A 20,125-nucleotide genomic window follows, 5' to 3' on the forward strand; every position below is an offset into this window, starting at 1 on the left:
CCATGCCTGCCTCTTTGTCAGGTATGTGGAACAGTTCATCGTCTACAGTTACATTGGCACCATTCCCCACCTTTTCCTCTGTTACATCAATGATTATCGGCGCCACCTTGCGCTCCCATGAGGAGGTTGAATTGTTCACCAACTTGCTATGAAGGTGTAGAGGTGTACTGTACCTTTCAAAAAAAAAGTTGAAAAGCTAACAAGGAAAACCTAAAAGCTGACAAAGCACAGAGAGTCCCAAACAAGGTAACAATATAACACTTGGTCGAAACAAACAGCAGCAGTTGGGTTGCCATAAAACAAAAAACAAATCCAAATTCAGCCAATTTAAATTACCCCCAAGATAACAAAATCGAATCAAATTTGAATTTAGTGTTTTGATAATATTAAAACCAATGAAATGATCCAATATTTTGGGGTATAAAACCAGACATTTTGAACAATTAAGGGGAGAACTGCCACAGACCAGCAAAAGTAGACTGCTAGCTGAAGAGCTCTTTGAAAGGTACCTGCGTGTGGGGAGCGCACAGCAGAACATCGAAGCCAACCTGGAGAGAATCTTCAAAAGGAAAATCAGCAAAGCTAACTGGTTTTGAAATGTGATTTTTTTTCGTAAATCTTAATTGGGATTTTTAAAAAAAATCTGACTAGTATTGCCGAGTGGAAGGTAAAAGATTCTCTGTTGGACTTAAAATAATAAAGTTGTTAATTTTTACTTTAAATAACGATCTCTGGCATAGTTGTCTCTCGAATTTTAACAGAATATAGCACGGGGTGAATCTTTCTTGCATGGCTGGTTTAAATTAGCAGAGGGGTTTACACAGTGTCATAACAAACTTCAAGAACACCTTCCACCCTGAGCTCAAGTTCACCCTGACCATCTCTGACACCTCCCTCCCCTTCCTGTTCCTCTCCACCTTCATTTTCAGCGACTGTCTCAACATGGATATCTACTTCAAACCCACTGACTCCCACAGCTACCTGGACCCATGGCCTCCTCCCATGGCCCCTCCTGTAAAAACACTATCCCTTACTCTCAATTCTTCTGCCATATTTGCTCCCAGGAGGATCAATTCCACTCCAGAACATCCAAGATGGCTTCCTACTTCAAGGATTGCAATTTTCCCTCCCATGTGGTCAACAATGTCCTCCAGCGCATCTCAACTTCCTACATCTCTGCCCATGAATACCACCCCTCCAACCACAACAAGGACTCCCCAGTTCTCACTTTCCACTCCAATCTCTAGATACAACACATCATCTTCCACCATTTTTGCCACCTAAAGTCAGACTCCACCACCAGAGATATACATTTCCCTCTCCACCCCTTTCAGCATTCCGCAGAGGTCATTCCCTCCACATCTCCCTCATTAGGTCCATACCCCCCACCAAACTACCCTCCACTGCTGGCATCGTCCCTTGCCACTGCAAGAGGCACAAAGTCTACAGCCACACCACCTCCTCACCTCCATCCAAGGTCCCAAAGGATCCTTCCACATCCGGCACATCTATCCAGCTCATCTACTGCGTCCATTGCTCTCTGTGGTCTCCTCTACATTGGGGAGACAGGATGCCAATGTGCAGATCATTTCAGAGAACATCTCTGGGACACACACACTAAACAACCCCACTAGCCTGTAGCTGACCACTTCAACTCCCCCTCGCACTCAACCAAGGACATGCAAGTCCTAGGCCATCTCCGCCACCTGAAAGAACACCCCATCTTCTGCCTTTGGACCCTCCAACCACAAGGAATCAATGTAGATTCCACCAGTTTCCCCATCTCCCCTCCCCCCACCTAATCCATGATCCAACCCTCCAACTTGGTACCGCCCTCTTGAACTGTCCTGCTTGTCCATCTTCACTCTTACCTAACTGCTCCACCCTCCCCATTGACCGATCACTATAATCCCCCACCTTCATCTGACTATTGCATTCCTAGCAACCTCCCTACCAGCCCCCTTGGGCTACCCACCGACCACATTCCTGAAAGGCCTATGATCAAAACATCGACTCTCCTGCTCCTCTGATGCTTTCTGACCAGCTGTACTTTTCCAACACCACACGTTTTGACCATCATGATGTCAGGCAGAAGAACGCTCAGTTGCAATGCCAAGACACTAAATTTTATCAATATATCAAGCAACCATTGTTATAAAGCAAGATGGGCTCTAGTAGACTGTATAAAGGATTACAAGTGCTTTTGACTTACTTCACCTATGATATCATCAGTTTGCAGAAGCACGGTCATGAATTTTCAGAGAATTGGAAACTTTTGCTGCACACTAGAATGGAGGAAACACAAGTTTGTTGATGGGGGTCACAAGGATAGGACCAAACATTTGCAATGATTTGCTATGCAACATGAGGGGGCATTGAGAGGAGGAAGCATGAGAGAAAGGTCTATGGGTTGGATGTAGATCTTCCAAAGAAGAGTCAAATAACAGTGCTCTGAGAGCACCATTCCTACTTAGTAACAGGGTCCCAAGTCAACGATTCACAAAAGAGGCGATCAACAAGATGTACCATCTCCTTCACATCAACTTGAAGCTTCAAAGCAGGGTACAATGGCCCAGATGGTTATTGTGAAGCACATTAAGACCATAACATTCCATGCCAATATATCCTTTCAAGTGGGAGATGTAGGCATTAATAACATCTTATAATTTGTCATTGATTGATGTCTCAGGGAGATATGTGCTGAGGAACAACAACTTATAATGCTTTTAATGCAATAGGAAGACCCAATGTACGGCACAAGAGCATTACAAGACTAAAAATGACATTGAACCAACAAAAGAGGTATTAGGTGAGAGGTGAGTTTGGAGGAGGTAAGCAAGATAAGGAGCAAAGATGGATGGTGAGTTGTTGTTGCCATTGCATGCTCCCAAACAGCAGGAGATACAAGAACCACAGGATTACTATTATGTCTTGTTGTAGGGTACTAATTAATTAAATCGCTTGAGCACATATTTAAAAAAAGACTGCTTGGACCCAGAGGTGTTGATGAAATACATAATGCTGCATTCTGAGAGTAAACCTACCACTAAGAGAAAAGATCCTAATCTAGTTTCATACTTCACCTTTTGTCTTGGATCCACGCAATATTGAAGTTCATCTCAGTGATTCCCCATGAATCCTTGTGGGCAGTCTGCCATATCTACTGTCTTTAGACCTTCAGAGCGCACCTGAGGATACACGCTCAGCTCCCTCTACAAATTACGTTGACACCCTATTGCTTACCCCCTTCCACTGTTGCACCATGAAGTTTAGAGACCTCCAATAACAACCGTGCAGCAACATATGAAGCAAGCAGCTTCCTCAAGCAATAGATTTGCTATTCAGGTTACTCACAGAAATCTCTCAAGCAAGGAGCCAGGGAGGATGTCCACTTTGTGGTGGTGTGCTGTGCCCATCACAAGCCAACAATTCAGAAAGCCCACCCTCCAAATCTGCAGGCCATTTCAGGTGATAATGGAAACAAGTGGAGGAGAAGACAAGATGGTGGCCACTGGGAGAAGCTCACATTCATCAAATCCAGTTGGACAGAATCAGAGGAACCATATTGTGACACTTTGATTATTTCAGTTAATCAAAACTTCCCTAACTAATCAGTCAGTCACCAACTATTCACCCATCAGACTCCCCCATTACAACAAAATCTCCTTGGCTGAATATCATTCAATTTTAAAAAAGCAAATATCTTCACAGTTATCCATCAACATATCATAATACCTAAAAAAAAACATTAATAACAGTTATACATTATCCTGTGTGTCTGCCTTACCTGTTTTATTGCCTGGCCTAGTGTGCACATAGCTGAAAATGTGTTGCTGGAAAAGCACAGGTCAGGCAGCATCCAAGGAACAGGAGAATCAACGTTTTGGGTATAAGCCCTTCTTCTCCTGTTCCTTGGATGCTACCCCAGTAACTGTAGTATGGATGGTGAAATGCTGTTGCTTTGAGGGACTCAAAATTTCTCCATGGAGACAGCAGTCTGGACTGGCATGTAACACCAAGGTCACTTGATAGGGGACAACAGGTCATGGTCCACAATACTGCTATGAGTGTCATGAAGTGGGACATCAATAAACCTAGTAATCTGGAGGGCATATTGCTGGAGTCTGAGAGCCTGCATGCCCCATCATACAATGAGATGTACATCCACTATAGCCCATTAAGTGCCTAGATGTACTTCTTACTTTATGTAAAGATTTTTTCCTTCTAATCATCCTTTGCTAATACAGTATCACAGATAGCTGCATATTTTGTTTGAGGTCATCATTGCTGTCCTAGAAGTTTGTAACGGAGACAATTCTGCCAACAGGGATATATACATAAATTTTTTTGCCTCTCGTGCTCTTATTCACAGATAGAAAGCAGTCCAGATTTGAATTGCCTAGGTAAATTCATGATCCTGTCAAAGGGAGTTTACATCCTCTGAATTAATGAATTGTCCTTCAGATATCCAAATGTCTCTTTATGAATGTTGTCTATTCTTTTAAAGAGTTGCGCCTTTTGCCAAATACAACTTTTAATGAAGATATTTGTACAATTTGGACTCATTGAAAAGGAAACACACAAAGTACAAAATGTTTATGCATCTTTAAACAGGATATCCCTTGAATATATTTGACCCTGAATTAATCAACTCTTACAGGAAAAACCTACTGCTTTGTATCTTCAAAGACACTGAACACTGAAAAGTAAATCATGCTGGACAATTTATTAAAGTAATAAAACATCAGGAAGTAGATGGTTGTATCATATTTGTTAGTTATTCTAAAAAGTATTAGCTTCTTTTATTTTCAAGATTTTGTTGATTGATTATATAGTTAAGATAAACAAATAGGCCTCAAAATTCAGGTGTCCTTTTGAGGGTGCAGGATTTGATCCCGCACCTGAATGTTGCAGCCTGATGCATCCTGATATTCAAAGGCTAGAGTCTCATTCCCCTGAAGCTGGTAATCTACATGAAGCCTCCAGAAAAGTATAGTTGAGAATTAGATTGCGATAAAGGCGGAGGGGGATAACGACCAAATGCAGGTAAATGGGATTAGTTCAGTTTATGATACCTGGTTTACATGGATGAATTGGACTGAAAAGGTCTGTTTCTGTGTTGTATGGGATGATTAATGCAAGATCAGCAACAGCCTTCTTGGATCATGACATTATGCAGAGGCTACTCTGACAATATTGGTTACCCAGGATGACTTGTGAATTGGAACGAGTACTGAAGCTGATGGTACTTACATGCACGTACTGTACTCCCTGCTAAGCACAGCGGTTGCTTGCAGGCTTTGGTGATGCAGCGAAAGAAGGATTTTGCACCATATACAATAAAAATATTTATTCTATTTTTATTCGAGAGACAGATATGGATATTGCGGGTTTATTAAGTTGACAGCTTTCGATGATTTGTCAAACTTATGCCCTTCAGGTGCTGCAGGGACCTTGTGGAGTCAGTAGATAAGTCTCTGGAATACCTGATCTTAGGAGCCAATAGCTGGTGTAGCAGATTCAAATTAAAAGCAGATATTTCATCTCTGCATGCAACATATGGAGGTAGAAGGATGTATGATTTTTGTGTTATTCAACAAACAAATCAATTTTGGTCTGATGGTGCAGTTGCAAGCAAATAACATATGTCTCCAAATGCACAATTAAGTTCAAAGCAGCCATTTCCTTTTGCACACAACACATGCTGACAGTCAATTTTTTTTTTTTAAGTGCAACAACAAAGAATGGAACAGTGTGAGAATGACACAGGGGTCAAATGAAGTTGGTATTTGATTAAAAGATAAATCACCCCAAATAGTTTAATGTTAAATTGTGTCCATTAACAAATATTTCAGAGAACAGTTCTATGGGTCAAATGTCATTTTGAAATTAAATTTTGCTTTCAGCATATAGGGCCAAACATAGATATTACCTGATTAACTTGCAATTCTTTCAAAAATAGTTTCTGCTGTTACTTCTGTAACAAGGAGCAGCTATAGGTTAGAAACTCCTGCATCTTGCCAAACAGAAGACAAGATTTTCCTCCTTAGTTCTCATATTGCATATATGGAAATGATATATAAATATGAACATTGTAAATATATATTTGAAAAGTGTACATTTCCAAAAGGTTTCAATGGGAACACTCCACAAGTGTTGATTTTTTTTCCACAATTGTTTAAGACAGTGAAATAATTCACTTTTTGGCATTTAGAAAAGTGAATTATTTTACTGTCTAACACAACTTTAATCTGGACAAGAATGGGCACAAATATTTCTGATGATATGACTCACAATCTGGGATGTGCACAGCTGAATTTGTAAAACATGTGGGGAAAAGAAAAACTCTTTCCATACTACAGCTTTTATCAGAAATCAGAAAGCTCCTCACTTCAAGTAAAATTGGTTCAGTCCTTGAGCTATTTCATATATCCTTTATATTTAGAACAGTAACTTCATCCATAATTAACATAGTTACGCCTTCTCTATCATACTGAATAGATGATATGCAAGAATATTAAATACACTTTGCTGGCCTTGTTTTGGTCATGCCTCTTTTAATAAAGCAACTATGCCATGACCTCATTTTACAACTGTGTCTACAGCACACCAACATAAGTATTGACATTCTGGACTTGGATGAATATAATTGAGTACCTTCTTTGTTATTTCTATTACTTTCCTCAATCTTGTTCCTGCCATCTCTGGATTTTCCTAATTTATTGCTTTTTACATCTCTCTCCCCTCTGACGTTATTTCTTTCTGTTATGGCTTTCTGTTATATTCTGGTTTCCTCTTCCCTGGTTCGCCAAATTAGTGTAAACCCTTGGTAAGTGTACTAGGTTACAGGACAACAAAAATGTCTGATAACTGTTTCTAAAACATACAGGAATAAGGAGAAAGTTGACTGAGTAAAATTCCAGAAATTAAGTAAAAAAAAACAGTTTAATAACATTCAAGTAATAGAAACATATGAAAAGAAATAATCTTCATAAAAAATAAGTAATTACTATTTAATTCTTTTAAAATAAAAGGAGTATAGTTTTATTTTGTATTCAGATTTTTAAAAGAAGGAAAGTCTTTTACCTTCAAGTAGCTTGGTAACAAACTGTTCTGTTGGATGCAACACTCCAATATCAATATAATGCAGTAAAGTGTGTAAAGGAAGGCATCGGGCACCAATGGTTATGTGAACTGTATGATAACCTGCATTAAAAATCAATGAGCAGAGGAAAGAAAAAGTAAATAAAGAGGATGTGAAGTCAGTATTTATAATCAAGCACATTTTTATGCTTTTTCACAGAATTTGGTCATTCCTGAGTGCACTAGTATTTATTGTTCAGTGCTAATTGCCCTTGAGAAGGTAGTGGTAAACTGCCACCTTGAAATGCTGCAGTCCTCGGAAGGAGTAGGCACACTCAATGTTGATAGAAACAGAATGATATGAGCTTTTGACTCAGCAGATGTGAAGTTACAGTAATATAATTAGGACATGCAGGGCTTGGAAGGGACATGCAAATAGTGTTCCTATGCAACTGCTATCCTTGTCCTTGACACTTTGGGGAAAACAGCCCCAGCCTACTCAGCCTCTCCCTACAGCTCAAATCCTCCAATCCCTATAAACCTTTTCTGAACCCTATGCCTTTTAAAATGTTGCAACTGTACCAGCCTCTATCTTGAAAGATAGTTAACACTAGTTTCAGTCTACAGCTGGGATCATCGTCTTGTGGAGAGAGGACCATCAATACAAACCATCCTCGAGCTTAATTTCATTCTAAGAAAAATTACAAAGTAGAAGGAGTAGCGTTTTTTAGTTTGAGTGTTTAGCTAATTAACCAATTCACATTACCTGGAGGTAAAGGTAGAAATAGTCCTTCAGCAGCTTCCAAAACACGAGTCATCATGTGGAATACAACAAACTCTGCAGAATTTATTTTCTCTCTGTTAGACCTACAATTTATCAAAGAAACAGCCTGAATCTAAAACCTCAATATTCCAGAGTCACTCAAGTGAAATTCATCATTGACAATCTTGCAAAACAGAGAAATTGTGGATTGGTTATGTGGGTGTAAACATACTATCCAATTAACAATGGAAGGGAAACAGTCAGACAGGATACATAATAAGCAACAAGTCCAGTAAGAACTCTTTTGTGCCCTTACAGAGTGATTGTAATCCCCACTGTGATCTTAGTACATGTAAAGATTCCATATATTAAACTGATGTATATATAGTGTTTTGTTGGATAGAAGATATCTGATCTCACAAGGAATTTTTTTGAATGTTTAAGCATCAAAATAGTTAACATTTTTCCCTCCCCTCAAAATAAAATCAAATGAAGCTAAAACTGGAAGAAGAAATCAATAATAAAATTTGAGAATTTTACTAATTCTCTAATCCTCTTCTTAGCATTACAGTATTAGTAAATTAGCAAATTTCCATTTTTCTGACTTTTCTACATGCTGGGGTTAACCTTGTGAACCTCCAGCATAATGCTAATCTACTTCCACTGACAGGAATGGTCATCTCTGCTCAGCTGCTGTATTGCTGAAACTCTAAATTGATACATCTATTACCTCCCTACGCAACCTTTTATCTTGTACTGTCCCTATATTTCAGTTTTTCAAACCTCTATTACAGACTCTCTGTGCTCATTAACCTACACTGCATTCTGGTCTACAACAGCTCAAATTTCAAATGTTCAGCCTGCAACCTTCTCCATTCCAACAACCTGCTAAAGACTCTGCTCTAATTAGATTAATTTTCTGCAAGCAAAATTAAAGGATGCCCTTTCTGTCGTCTTTCTCACTGGTTTTGAATCCAACAGGAACAAATTTCTATTAACAATATTGGCACATATAAATGTTCTCAACAGTCTACATACAAGTTTCCCTTTCACAGCCTCAAGTCTCATGTTCAAAATTTTAAACTATTACATATTAGATTTGACAGAAAATTTTGATAGCATTTGGATTTGACAAACTTTATAATCAATAGAACATATGTTTTCAATGCTAATTTGAACACACATTTGACATTAAAACCTGTTTTAAGTTAAAATTATCACTTACAAACACAGGATGTGGGTGTTGAGGCTGTACTTATTCCATATCTTATCTATGATCTGCCAGATGCATTCAAGCTATAAGGAAGAACAATTTATTTCAATTTGTTCAAAATAAACATTAACTTCACAAGTTTTCATCAGGATTGGTGCACAGTTGGTTTTAAACTTCGAAGTGCATAAACAATTCAACCACAAACAGAAGAAGTAGGCCATTCACGCTCTCAAGCTTGCCCCATCACTCAAGATCTTAGTCGAACCTATGTCTCTACTCCTCATGTGCCAGCTCAGCACAGCCATTAATTCCCCAGTATTCCACTAAAAAATCTAGCTTCTCTTTAAATAGTTTGGTGATCTACTCTCCATAATTCTCTGCAATAGAAAATTCCAGCCATTCACTATTTTCTGGGAGAAGAAATTCCTTTGCATTTCAGTTCTAATGATTAAGTCCCCAAGTTTGAGTTTCTCCCACTCCTGGAAATATCTTCTCAATACCTATTCTATCAAACCACCTCAGAATCTTCTATGTTTCAATAAGATTATCCCTCATTCATCTAAACTCTAGTGAATGAAAGCCTGACCTGTCGAACTGTTTTTGATAAGTCAACCCATTTTTCCCCAAGAATCAGCCTAGTGAATCTCTTTGTACTGTCTTCAATGCCAATACAGTACACCTTTTCTTAAATTCTTAAAACTGTCCACACTTCTCCAATTGTGGTCTCACCAACTACTATAAATAGTTTCAAGAATTCCTTATTTTGAAATTTGAATCTCCAAGCAAAGAAGCCCAAAATTCCATTTGACTTCTTAATTGCTTGCTGGATCTACATACTAACGTGTCACACGCACAAAATCACCCAGGTCCTTCCATGCTGCACCTTTTTGAGTCTTGCTCCTTTAAATAATAGTCTGCCTTGTGATTCTTCTAACTTGAGCACATGACCTCACACTGCCCCATATTACACTCAATCTGCTGAATCGCTTGTAAATTCTTTATGTCCTGATCATAATATGCTCTCCCACCTGTTTTTGTTTCATTAGCAAATCTGAAATCACACTGTCCTGTCATCCATGTCATTAATACAGACGGTAAATGATTGAAGGTCTCAGAAAGACACGTGCTCACTCCACTACTTCTGTCTTCCAACATGAAAAGGACCCATTAATCCTGACTGTCTTCAGTGTGTGAATCAATCCTCAATCCATTCTATTATACTTCCCTCAATACTGTGAGCTCTTATCTTGAGCAACAATTTTTTACATGACACCTTATCAAATGCTTTCTGAAAATCCAAATACCAGTTCCCCTTCAAATTAACTCTGCTTGTCATATTTTCAAAGAAATGTAGACAATTTGTCCAACATTATCTCCTTTCCACAAAAGCATGTTAACGTTGGATTGCATGAAGTATTTCTAAATGCCTTGCTATTGCTTTCTTATTAACTCTAACAAGTAACACAGGAAGAAATGCACAAGAATCGGATGGGAAGCCAGTATACATTGGATGAGAAACAGAGGAGGCTATTTAGCCCATCATGTACATGCAGACTCTGCAAGAACAGCTCAGCTAGATCCATTCCTCTACCCATAGTGAGGCCATAATTGGAGAAGTGTGGACAGTTTTAAGAATTTTAGAAAAGATGTAGACCTGTAGTTTTCTTTTCATTGGTCCTGCATTGACCTACAACAATTATGGGAAGACTACTGCTGCTCACATCCAATACCTGAACAACACAAACCAGAGGCCCTAGAAACAAATTGTGACAACATAAGTGACTTCCCATGCCTCCACACTTCAAAGACAGCTAACAACTGTCTGGATGCTCCAGAAATGCAGATCTAGAGGCTGACCTGCAGTGTTAGAGTGATGCCGCAACTACAAGATGAAACAATAATAATGAATGATGAACATGTAAAAATTTCCATACAGAATGAATGAGGGGATTAATTTCTGTTCATCACTGTAAAGGGTAAAGAACATTGGCCTTACTCGCCACCAAAGTATAACAACAAGTAAAGAGAGGGGTTTGGAATAACACCACACAATGATGTAGAGTAAAATCAAGGGTCATCTCCTTTGAACAGGATGCCTCAGACAATGAAAATTGATGAGCTGAAGGTGGTTTTGAAAGCTCAACAGTCACGTTTTTACTAAACTAGTTGCAAAAAGTAAAGTCTGCAAGTTAAGCATCATGTCACGTTTTGGTAAACTAAAAATCACCAGATGGAGAAATAATTAAAAATGCAATAACTGTGGCCACTGATTGTTTATTCAAAGACTTCAGAAACAACTATAATCCAGAAAGAAACACTTGGTACCTCTACAGCAGTGAGACAAAGAAATCTTTGTCCAAAGATGTCCTTCAACAACTACAGCAGGTCCTGAAGGACTATGAATGCCTGTCACTGCAGTTTGATGCATCCATTAGCATTACCAACATCGTTTTAATGACAACAATTCTAGAGGATCTTTAGATTAGATTAGATTACTTACAGTGTGGAAACAGGCCCTTCGGCCCAACAGGTCCACACCGCCCCGCCGAAGCGCAACCCACCCATACCCCTACATTTACCCCTTATCTAACACTACGGGCAATTTAGCATGGTCAATTCACCTGACCTGCACATCTTTGGACTGTGGGAGGAAACCGGAGCACCCGGAGGAAACCCATGCAGACACGGGGCGAACGTGCAAACTCCACACAGTCAGTCGCCTGAGGCGGGAATTGAACCGAGGTCTCTGGCGCTGTGAGGCTTTTGCCTCTTAAAGAAAGAACAAAGAGTGAGAATATCTACAATGAATTCAAGAGATAAGAGCTTGAAAAAAAAAATCCAATCAAGAAAGTGGTTTCCATCAAAATTTGTGATGAACCCCCAACCATAATTAGTACACATGGGCATTGTTGTATTTTGCAGAAATGATCACAATTCCCTTTACAACTATGACTAAAATCATCCAGCAAGCATAAGTAAAATGATGGACTTCGCTCATATAATTAATGTTTTGTTAAGTTTCTAAAATTGGTATGAGCAAGACCACTGGCTTAAATCCTTATTCAACAAATTTTATGCTGCCTACAGTGAATTAATTCTCCATGCTGTGTGTGAGGTGGTTAAGTCAAGGGAAAGTCCTGTTAAGATTTTTAGATTGGAGGGCTAAAATCACCACTTCTTTTTTTCGAGGAATGGAATGTGCAGCGAACTGTCAACTGTGGTTGTTTGACTTCAAGTCCCTCATAGAAACAACAAAAACTGAACAAGCTGAACTGTGAGCTGCAGGAAAAGCACAAAGACTCAGCACAAATGATCAATGCTGTGAAGGCACTGAAGTTGAGATTGGGTCAGCGGCCTTCCCAATTAAAAACTGTTGCAACTCAAGTCTAGAGGAAATACTAGAAAAAAAATGCAAATACAAATAAAAATGGTTTTACCCTGAAACCGCTGTGCGCACCTGAGAAATGTTAGCAGGGGAATTTAAACAGGCAATTGCAGGAATGAGATGTGATAGAATGAATTGTCAAGTTTGTCTCAAATCCATTCCTTCAAATAGACATTGGTGGGTTGGTAATTCCATTAGGTTTTCGATTTGTAAAGCAGTGGAGTGGATTACTATATGAAATGATATTGAAATGAAAGTCAGATCAAGGGACAGTGATTTTGGCAACTCAGAGAAACATACCCACTGTCATCCCATGCTTTTAAAGTGAAAGCTTGCTTTGACTCTACACAACTCAGAGACAACATTCTCAAAGATAATCAAATCCTAGTATTACACCCATCTCAGAAACTCATCTGATGAATGATGTATGACTAGCAGTCTCAAACTACAACCCAGACTTCAAGGCACTGGCAAATAAGGCATAGTCACAAGTATCACATATGCTTGTACGACACCAAAAATAGACTATTATTTTCTTAGGTGCTTGCACAAATTCAAAAAGTGATCTTGTGCTTTAAAAGGTTGGAGACCACTGCTTTGGACTACCTTCCCAAGCCACTTTAGACAACTCTATTTATACATCTGGAATTACCCAAATTTAACTTAAGGACACTGGTTTGAAACCAGAGTTGTTGTCCTTCAAACAGAATTTGAAATTCTACCACGTTGTGATCGTTACCCCCTACAGGATCCTTAATTACAATATCTCATTAATCCTACCTCATTACATATTACTAGATTTAAATTACCTGTTCCTGGGGATAATTGTACAATGTACACAGGAATCTCAATTATCCGAAGGACACGGACGGGGAGTATTTCATTTGGTTAATCAATTGCCAGATAACATAGTTTAAATAAGCATCAGGACCTTGCAATCTTGCCAGATAATCCCATATTCAGATGAGCGAATGCTGAATAATCGAGGTTCCTCTGTATTGTTCTAAGTAACAACTCCTAATGCACTCTACAAATTTCTTTTTCACCACAACCTAAAATCACTAGTTCCAAACATACAGACAAAGAAGGACACCACTTTGACTGGGACAACACACACATCCTAGTACAGGCAAAACAAAGACACACACGAGAATTGTTAGAGGCATGGCATTCTAACTAGAACTCCATCAATAAACACATCGATTTCAATTCTATCTACCTTCTTTTGAAAAGAAGAACTGGAAATAACATCACCCACCTTAAAACCAAACCCAAAACTAGAGATGGGGCATACCACCAGCCCTTCAACGGAGACTCTCACTGATGTTACCCAGTATGGTGATGAAATACCTGAAAACAAACCTTCAAGCTCAGCGAGCTAACTTACATACTTATCATCAACCTGAGCGACAAATCTTCTCAAAAATCTCTTTTTCATGTTACCCGTGCTCATCTGATTCATCCGCACAACTAGAGTGGCCTTTATACATGCCTCCATTGTATCTTAAATTTATAATTCATTCTACAGTGAGGCAACTCTTCAGGGGCTATTGACAACTCCCATCCACGTGTTCTTCCTCTTGCTGTTTTTTATTTCCCTCAAACTGATTCAACCATGATCTGTTGTACTTACATCATTATCAGACTGAAACTTTATGAACAAAGTTGACCCACTTTCTTTTACTTTTTGTTTGTTCTCCTGGAATGTTAAATACCCTTGAATATAGAGTTCTCAGTCTTAGCTACCCTGTAGCCATATCTCTTTAATAGCTATTAAGTCATTTTCTTACTATTTGCACAATCGACTCACCCATTGTTACAAATATATGCATTCAAATGAAGATTTAAGTTCTGATTTTTTACCATTACAGCTTGCAACTGGATGACTAGTCATTCCCTACAATGCAAAAAGATAGTTGATATTTTAAATAGCCCCAGTTTGTATACTGCTTCATCTACTCCCATCATATCTAGCCCTTAAAAAGATTTGTATTATATGCTTTCTAGAGGTTTTTCCAATCAATATATAGTAGCTTCCATTTATAATCAATGCTCCATTTTGTCATGTGGCTAACTATTCAGCATAGAAAAGCCTCTGTACTTTTAAAGCCTTTCTACAGATTAAGCATAATTTTGTACCTATTGCACAATATGGAAACGTTTACAACACAGTTGTAACTTAAACTGATGGGAAATGTTGCAAACGTAAACATGGCTAGAGCACTTTAGAATGGCCTAAATTGCTGCTGCTTGCATAACCATTTCACAAGAAAAAAAGTCCCATATTGTAAAATTTATCCTGTATGAACATACTTTACATTATCTCTCTGCTCCAAAATAACTGATTGTATGTGCTAAAATATCAAACTGCGACATGGCAGTAAAATAGCCATGAGCACTATAAATGGCAAATGCTTAATTAATGTTCAATCACAGTGTTAAAAATAAGAAAAGTATCACAAACCAAGGTCACGGTATAGTTGTTAACTATCAGGTCAATCTTCTTCTTTCCTATATAATGAAGATATTTCATAAGGTGTTCCTTCAGTTTCTCAACCATCTATAGGAACCAAAGTATTGATCGCAATTAAGATCACATTTTTCACTACAAGGTCAGTAATAAAAGTAATCTGCCAATTTGCAGCCAATACACTAAAGAAATTGGCAATGGCCTTTAAACATGAGTAACATTCCCACCCTTACAGGAAGCACTTTTGAACAAACTGGATTTGCCAATTTTGTATGATGGATGATGTAACAGCCAAAGATTGTCATGTCTTTCATGGCAAATTTGTGTACAAGACATTCTTTCAATCCACTTAAATAGTGGAGGAATGAGTAAGCATTGCTATTTATGCTCAGAATAAACAGCATTGACAACATATAGCTGACAACTTTGAAGTTGACATTAAGTGAAATGGTCAGTAGTTTTTAGCCAAGCATCTGCCCATTATAAAACAAATATTTTAAGTGGTGGGAACTATACTTAATGAATCGTAATAATTTATCCAATGACAGGAGTGTATAGTACGCTATGCTGTCCTGTCAGTGGAATTGAAATGTCATTTGTATAACATAAAATTCAATTAATAAATCAAATTGGAAACTATTCTAATGGTGACCAGAGGGACTACCATCACCATCAGACCTGATTATCTAAAAGGTGATGAGAATATGGTTCAGCGGGACAGGGCAAGTGCTCAAACTTGGAGAAGCATATTGCCAAGGCGAGGCAGGAAGTGCACAGCTCCCTCTCCACTGTAAAAAAAAACATGGTCATCAGTTGTGAGGTACTCTCACTGTTGCTGTACATGGCGCAAGCCTGGCCCATTCCTCAGACCTGCAACACTGCAGTCACCCAAGCAGTCTTTCACTTCACCAGGATGTCAAAGATGGACCACATCTCCAGGGATGCAATATACAAAGCTCTGGGGTAAGGGGTGGGTGGGATGGGGGGGAAAAAAAAAAAAAAAGAGGATGCACCCAACAATACCCTCATCCTGATGGCCTCCTTCATGTGTGGCTACATCAAGATGTGTGTAGACCCTCAGTCCACAACAGCAAGTGTCATTATGTACAGAAGTTCTGCCTGTCCCCAGGTGTTACAAAGAATGGGCGTCACCTTGGGGTCACAGAATGCTCCAAGTAGTTGCTCCGTGCCCCATCACCTGTCCCTCAGAGAAATTTGCACAGAAAAGCATGTTTGAGCACAGGAAGAGGTCAGCACATAACATGGGGAATGGAGAGGGGTGCCCGGTTGGTTGGTTCCTGAGCAGACTGCCAAAGCCTTTTGGCAAAATGCCTTATGATCAGAACTTTCCAACAAGCACTAAGACATAGCTTGGCTATTGGAGAGAGAATGGCACCACCTGTCAGATCCTTTATGCACACCCAGACTCTGAGCCACCAGATGCTGCCCTTGAAGCGGCTGTGGGGGTGGAGAGCACCTCTTTTTGGAATGTGCCAGGAGTACAAGGAAATTAGTGTATACTTGCAAAAGTCATTAAAAGGTGGAGAGAACAGGTAGTAAAGTGTAGAAGGGCTTATGCCCGAAACGTCAATTCTCCTGTTCCCTGGATGCTGCCTGACCTGCTGCGCTTTTCCAGCAACACATTTTCAGCTCTGATCTCCAGCATCTGCAGACCTCACTTTCTCCTGTACTGTATCCCCGTTTATATTAGTTGGGGCATGAATACTAAAGCAACAGAGGTTATGCTGAATGTGTAAAAGACGACATTTATTAGTCTTCAACTGGAGTATTGTGTGCAGTTCTTGATGCCACATTATAGGAAAGCCGTAAAAACATTGGAAGCTGCAGAAGAAATTTACAAAAATGATTTTGTTTTTATTTGCTCATAGGATGTGGATATCACTGGCTGAGCAGCATTTTATTGCCCATCCCAAGTTGCCTTTGAGTAAACGGTTCTGGATCAGTGGTGCTGGAAGAGCACAGCAATTCAGGCAGCATCCAACGAGCAGCGAAATCGACGTTTCGGGCAAAAGCCCTTCATCAGGAATAAAGGCAAAGAGCCTGAAGCGTGGAGAGATAAGCTAGAGGAGGGTGGGGGTGGGGAGAAAGTAGCATAGAGTACAATGGGTGAGTGGGGGAGGAGATGAAGGTGATAGGTCAGGGAGTGGATAGGTGGAAAAGGAACTAGGCAGGTCGGACAAGTCCGGACAAGTCAAGGGGATAGTGCGGAGCTGGAAGTTTGAAACTAGGAAGAGGTGGGGGAAGGGGAAATGAGAAAGCTGTTGAAGTGTTCCGAGGCGGAAGATGAGGCGTTCTTCCTCCAGGCGTCTGGTGGTGAGGGAGCGGCGGTGAAGGAGGCCCAGGACCTCCATGTCCTCGGCAGAGTGGGAGGGGGAGTTGAAATGTTGGGCCACGGGGCGGTTTGGTTGATTGGTGCGGGTGTCTCGGAGAGGTTCCCTAAAGCGCTCTGCTAGGAGGTGCCCAGTCTCCCCAATGTAGAGGAGACCGCATCGGGAGCAATGGATACAATAAACGATGTGCAGGTAAAACTATGATGGATGTGGAAGGCTCCTTTAGGGCCTTGGATAGAGGTGAGGGAGGTGGTGTGGGCACAGGTTTACAGTTCCTGCGGTGGCAGGGGAAAGTGCCAGGATGGGAGGGTGGATCGTAGGGGGCGTGGACCTGACCAGGTGGTCACGGAGGGAATGGTCTTTGTGGAAGGTGGAAAGGGGTGGGGAGGGAAATATATCCCTGGTGATGGGGTCCATTTGGAGGTGGTGGAAATGTCGGCGGATGATTTGGTTTATGCGAAGGTTGGTAGGGTGGAAGGTGAGCACCAGGGCGTTCTGTACTTGTTACGGTTGGAGGGGTGGGGTCTGAGGGTGGAGGTGCGGGATGTGGACGAGATGCCTTGGAGGGCATCTTTAACCACGTGGGAAGGGAAATTGCGGTCTCTAAAGAAGGAGGCCATCTGGTGTGTTCTATGGTGGAACTGGTCCTCCTGGGAGCAGATACGGCGGAAATGGAAGTCTTGGAGGTGAGCTGCCACCTTGAACAGCTGCAGTCCACCTGCTGAAATCATAAGTTAACAATCTTCAAGTGCTCAACCGGGTTGTACCGCCATAGTGAAAGAAGGGGCTGCATTTTAAAGTCATTAACTGTAGTCCCAGTAGGTGGATCATATTTCACCCAGTATGACAGGATATAAGTGCTAATCAAATCAATCTGTGGAAATCAATATAAGTGTGAATCTTACATGCTACAACATTTCTTCAGTAAAAAATACTTCAGCACAATATTTGTGAATCAAATGAGAAGCTTGAATCAAGGTTATAGTTTTTCCTTCTATTTTTAAATTACTTTCTAGGGGGAATGTCTCTGGACTGGTAATCCAGAGATCAGCTTAGTGGTCCGGCACACAAGATCAACTCCCACCATGGCAGGTGAAGAAATTAAATTCAGTTCCTAAATCTGAAATATAAAAGCTACTCTCACTACCAATGACCATGACAACTAACAGACTGTTGTAAAAAGCTCAACCTGTTTTAATGATATCTTCGAGGGACAAAAAAAATTCCAACAATTTTACCCGGACTGACTTGCATCTGTCTCCACATCCATGCCAATACGGTTGACTCTTAATTGCCCTCTGAAATGGCACAGTAAGTCACCTCAGTTCAAGGGCAATTAGGAATGGTGTTTGAAACAATTCCAGGATAATATACAGGATACACGCAACTGGGTTCCTTACCAGTCCTATCAGCACCATCTGGTGGCGGTCTTCTTCCTGAAAGAAGGAAACAGCTTTCTGTTCTGTTAAAAGAAAAGTTAAAGCATCCATCAACTTTGAATCAGCTCACACACCTCTTGTTCAATGGAGAAAATTTGTTACAATTTCCTAATTAATTACCAGCAAAGAAAATACTTCTCCCTATTCAAATTTCTTCTAGGGCTTGATTGCCTACAGAACAAATATTTCACATGCACCCTAACTCAAAAGGAAAATGTATGTGTGAATTATCACTTAACAATTGAAAGTAGATGCAATTGCAATTCAAACTCTAAGCCTGTTAATTGGATGTCCGCTGTGAGAAAGTATTAAAATTGATCATTATATTGATTATAGCTGGATACTTAAATCTTAAGATAATGCGAATATGGTGTGCAGTTTTGAACTCCTTATTTAAACGATGGATCTGTTGGAGGCAGTTCTGGAGGTTTACTAGATTGATGCCAAGGATGAGTAGATTATCTTATGGAGGAAACACTGAACAGCCTGAGCATGTTTTCACTGGAGTTTGGAAGAATGAGGGGTGACTTGATCCTCAAAATGGTTTTGACAAGATGGAGAGGAAATGACGTTTACTCTTATTGGTGAATCCAGAACTAGGGCATATTGTTTTAAAAATTAGGCTTTGATCTTTGAGGACAGATTGGAGGACTTTTTTTCCCCTCTCAGAGGGTCATAGGGCTTTGGAACTCCCTCAGAGATGGTGGAGGTAGTGTCATTGAATATTTTAAAGAGAGAAGATCAATTACTTTTAGGCAAAAGGTGATTGGCACAGAAAGGAACATAGCAGAAAGTGAGGACTGCAGATGCTGGAGATTAGAGTGGAGAACATGGTGCTGGAAAAGCAAAGCAGGTCAGGCAGCATCCGAGGAGCAGGAGAATTGACGCTTCGGGCATAAGCATTTCATCAGGAATTCTTGATAAAGGGCTTATGCCTGAAACGTCGACTCTCCTGCTCCTCAGATACAGCTTGACCTGCTGTGCTTTTCCAGCACCATACTCTCGACGCAGAAGGGAACACAGAACTTAACACACAGAGATCAGCCGCAATCTTACTGAATGGCAAAGCTGGCTCAAGGGGCCAAAGGACCTGCTTCTGCTCCTAATTCACATGCTTGTATGTTAATACGTTGTGTTAAAAATAATGAAAAACACAATGATTAACTATCACCCAAGATTTAAATACCCACTATATATAAAAATCAGCATCTCATTTATGATGCAAGGTTCACCGCAAGTTTCGACTGTAATAAGACAAATCAATGAGTCTTCTGAGTAGTTGTGCTTGAAGTAGAGCCCTGAATCCAATAATAGAGAAACATATAATTCTAGACAATTAATATCAAAGCAGGTTTTCCTACCCGAGGAACATGTATCCACTTTCGGAAGAATCCTGTACAAATCGAAAAGAAACTTGAGCA

General features: G+C 40.0%; 1 protein-coding gene across 4 annotated transcripts in view; it reads right to left on the minus strand.

Annotated features, from left to right (window-relative positions):
- Nucleotides 1-20,125, minus strand: part of gsap (gamma-secretase activating protein) — an 89,403-nt gene that overhangs the window by 15,386 nt on the left and 53,892 nt on the right. For 2 of the 4 annotated variants that reach the window (XM_043713816.2, XM_043713813.2), the window contains 6 exons: nt 20,066-20,097; nt 18,666-18,727; nt 14,909-15,004; nt 9,072-9,142; nt 7,850-7,950; nt 7,087-7,206 (listed from right to left, as the gene is read on the minus strand). In XM_043713816.2, coding sequence (XP_043569751.2) covers nt 7,087-7,206; nt 7,850-7,950; nt 9,072-9,142; nt 14,909-15,004; nt 18,666-18,727; nt 20,066-20,097 — 482 coding nt within the window. Of the gene's footprint in view, nt 1-2,212; nt 2,286-7,086; nt 7,207-7,849; nt 7,951-9,071; nt 9,143-14,908; nt 15,005-18,665; nt 18,728-20,065; nt 20,098-20,125 lie in introns of all 4 variants that reach the window. The other 2 variants (XR_006315096.2, XM_087999512.1) reach the window with 2 other exon arrangements.

Source organism: Chiloscyllium plagiosum, unplaced genomic scaffold (assembly GCF_037043375.1).
Source record: "Chiloscyllium plagiosum isolate Xiang-an unplaced genomic scaffold, Cpla_swu_hap1 HiC_scaffold_23, whole genome shotgun sequence".
Taxonomy (NCBI): Eukaryota; Metazoa; Chordata; class Chondrichthyes; order Orectolobiformes; family Hemiscylliidae; genus Chiloscyllium; species Chiloscyllium plagiosum.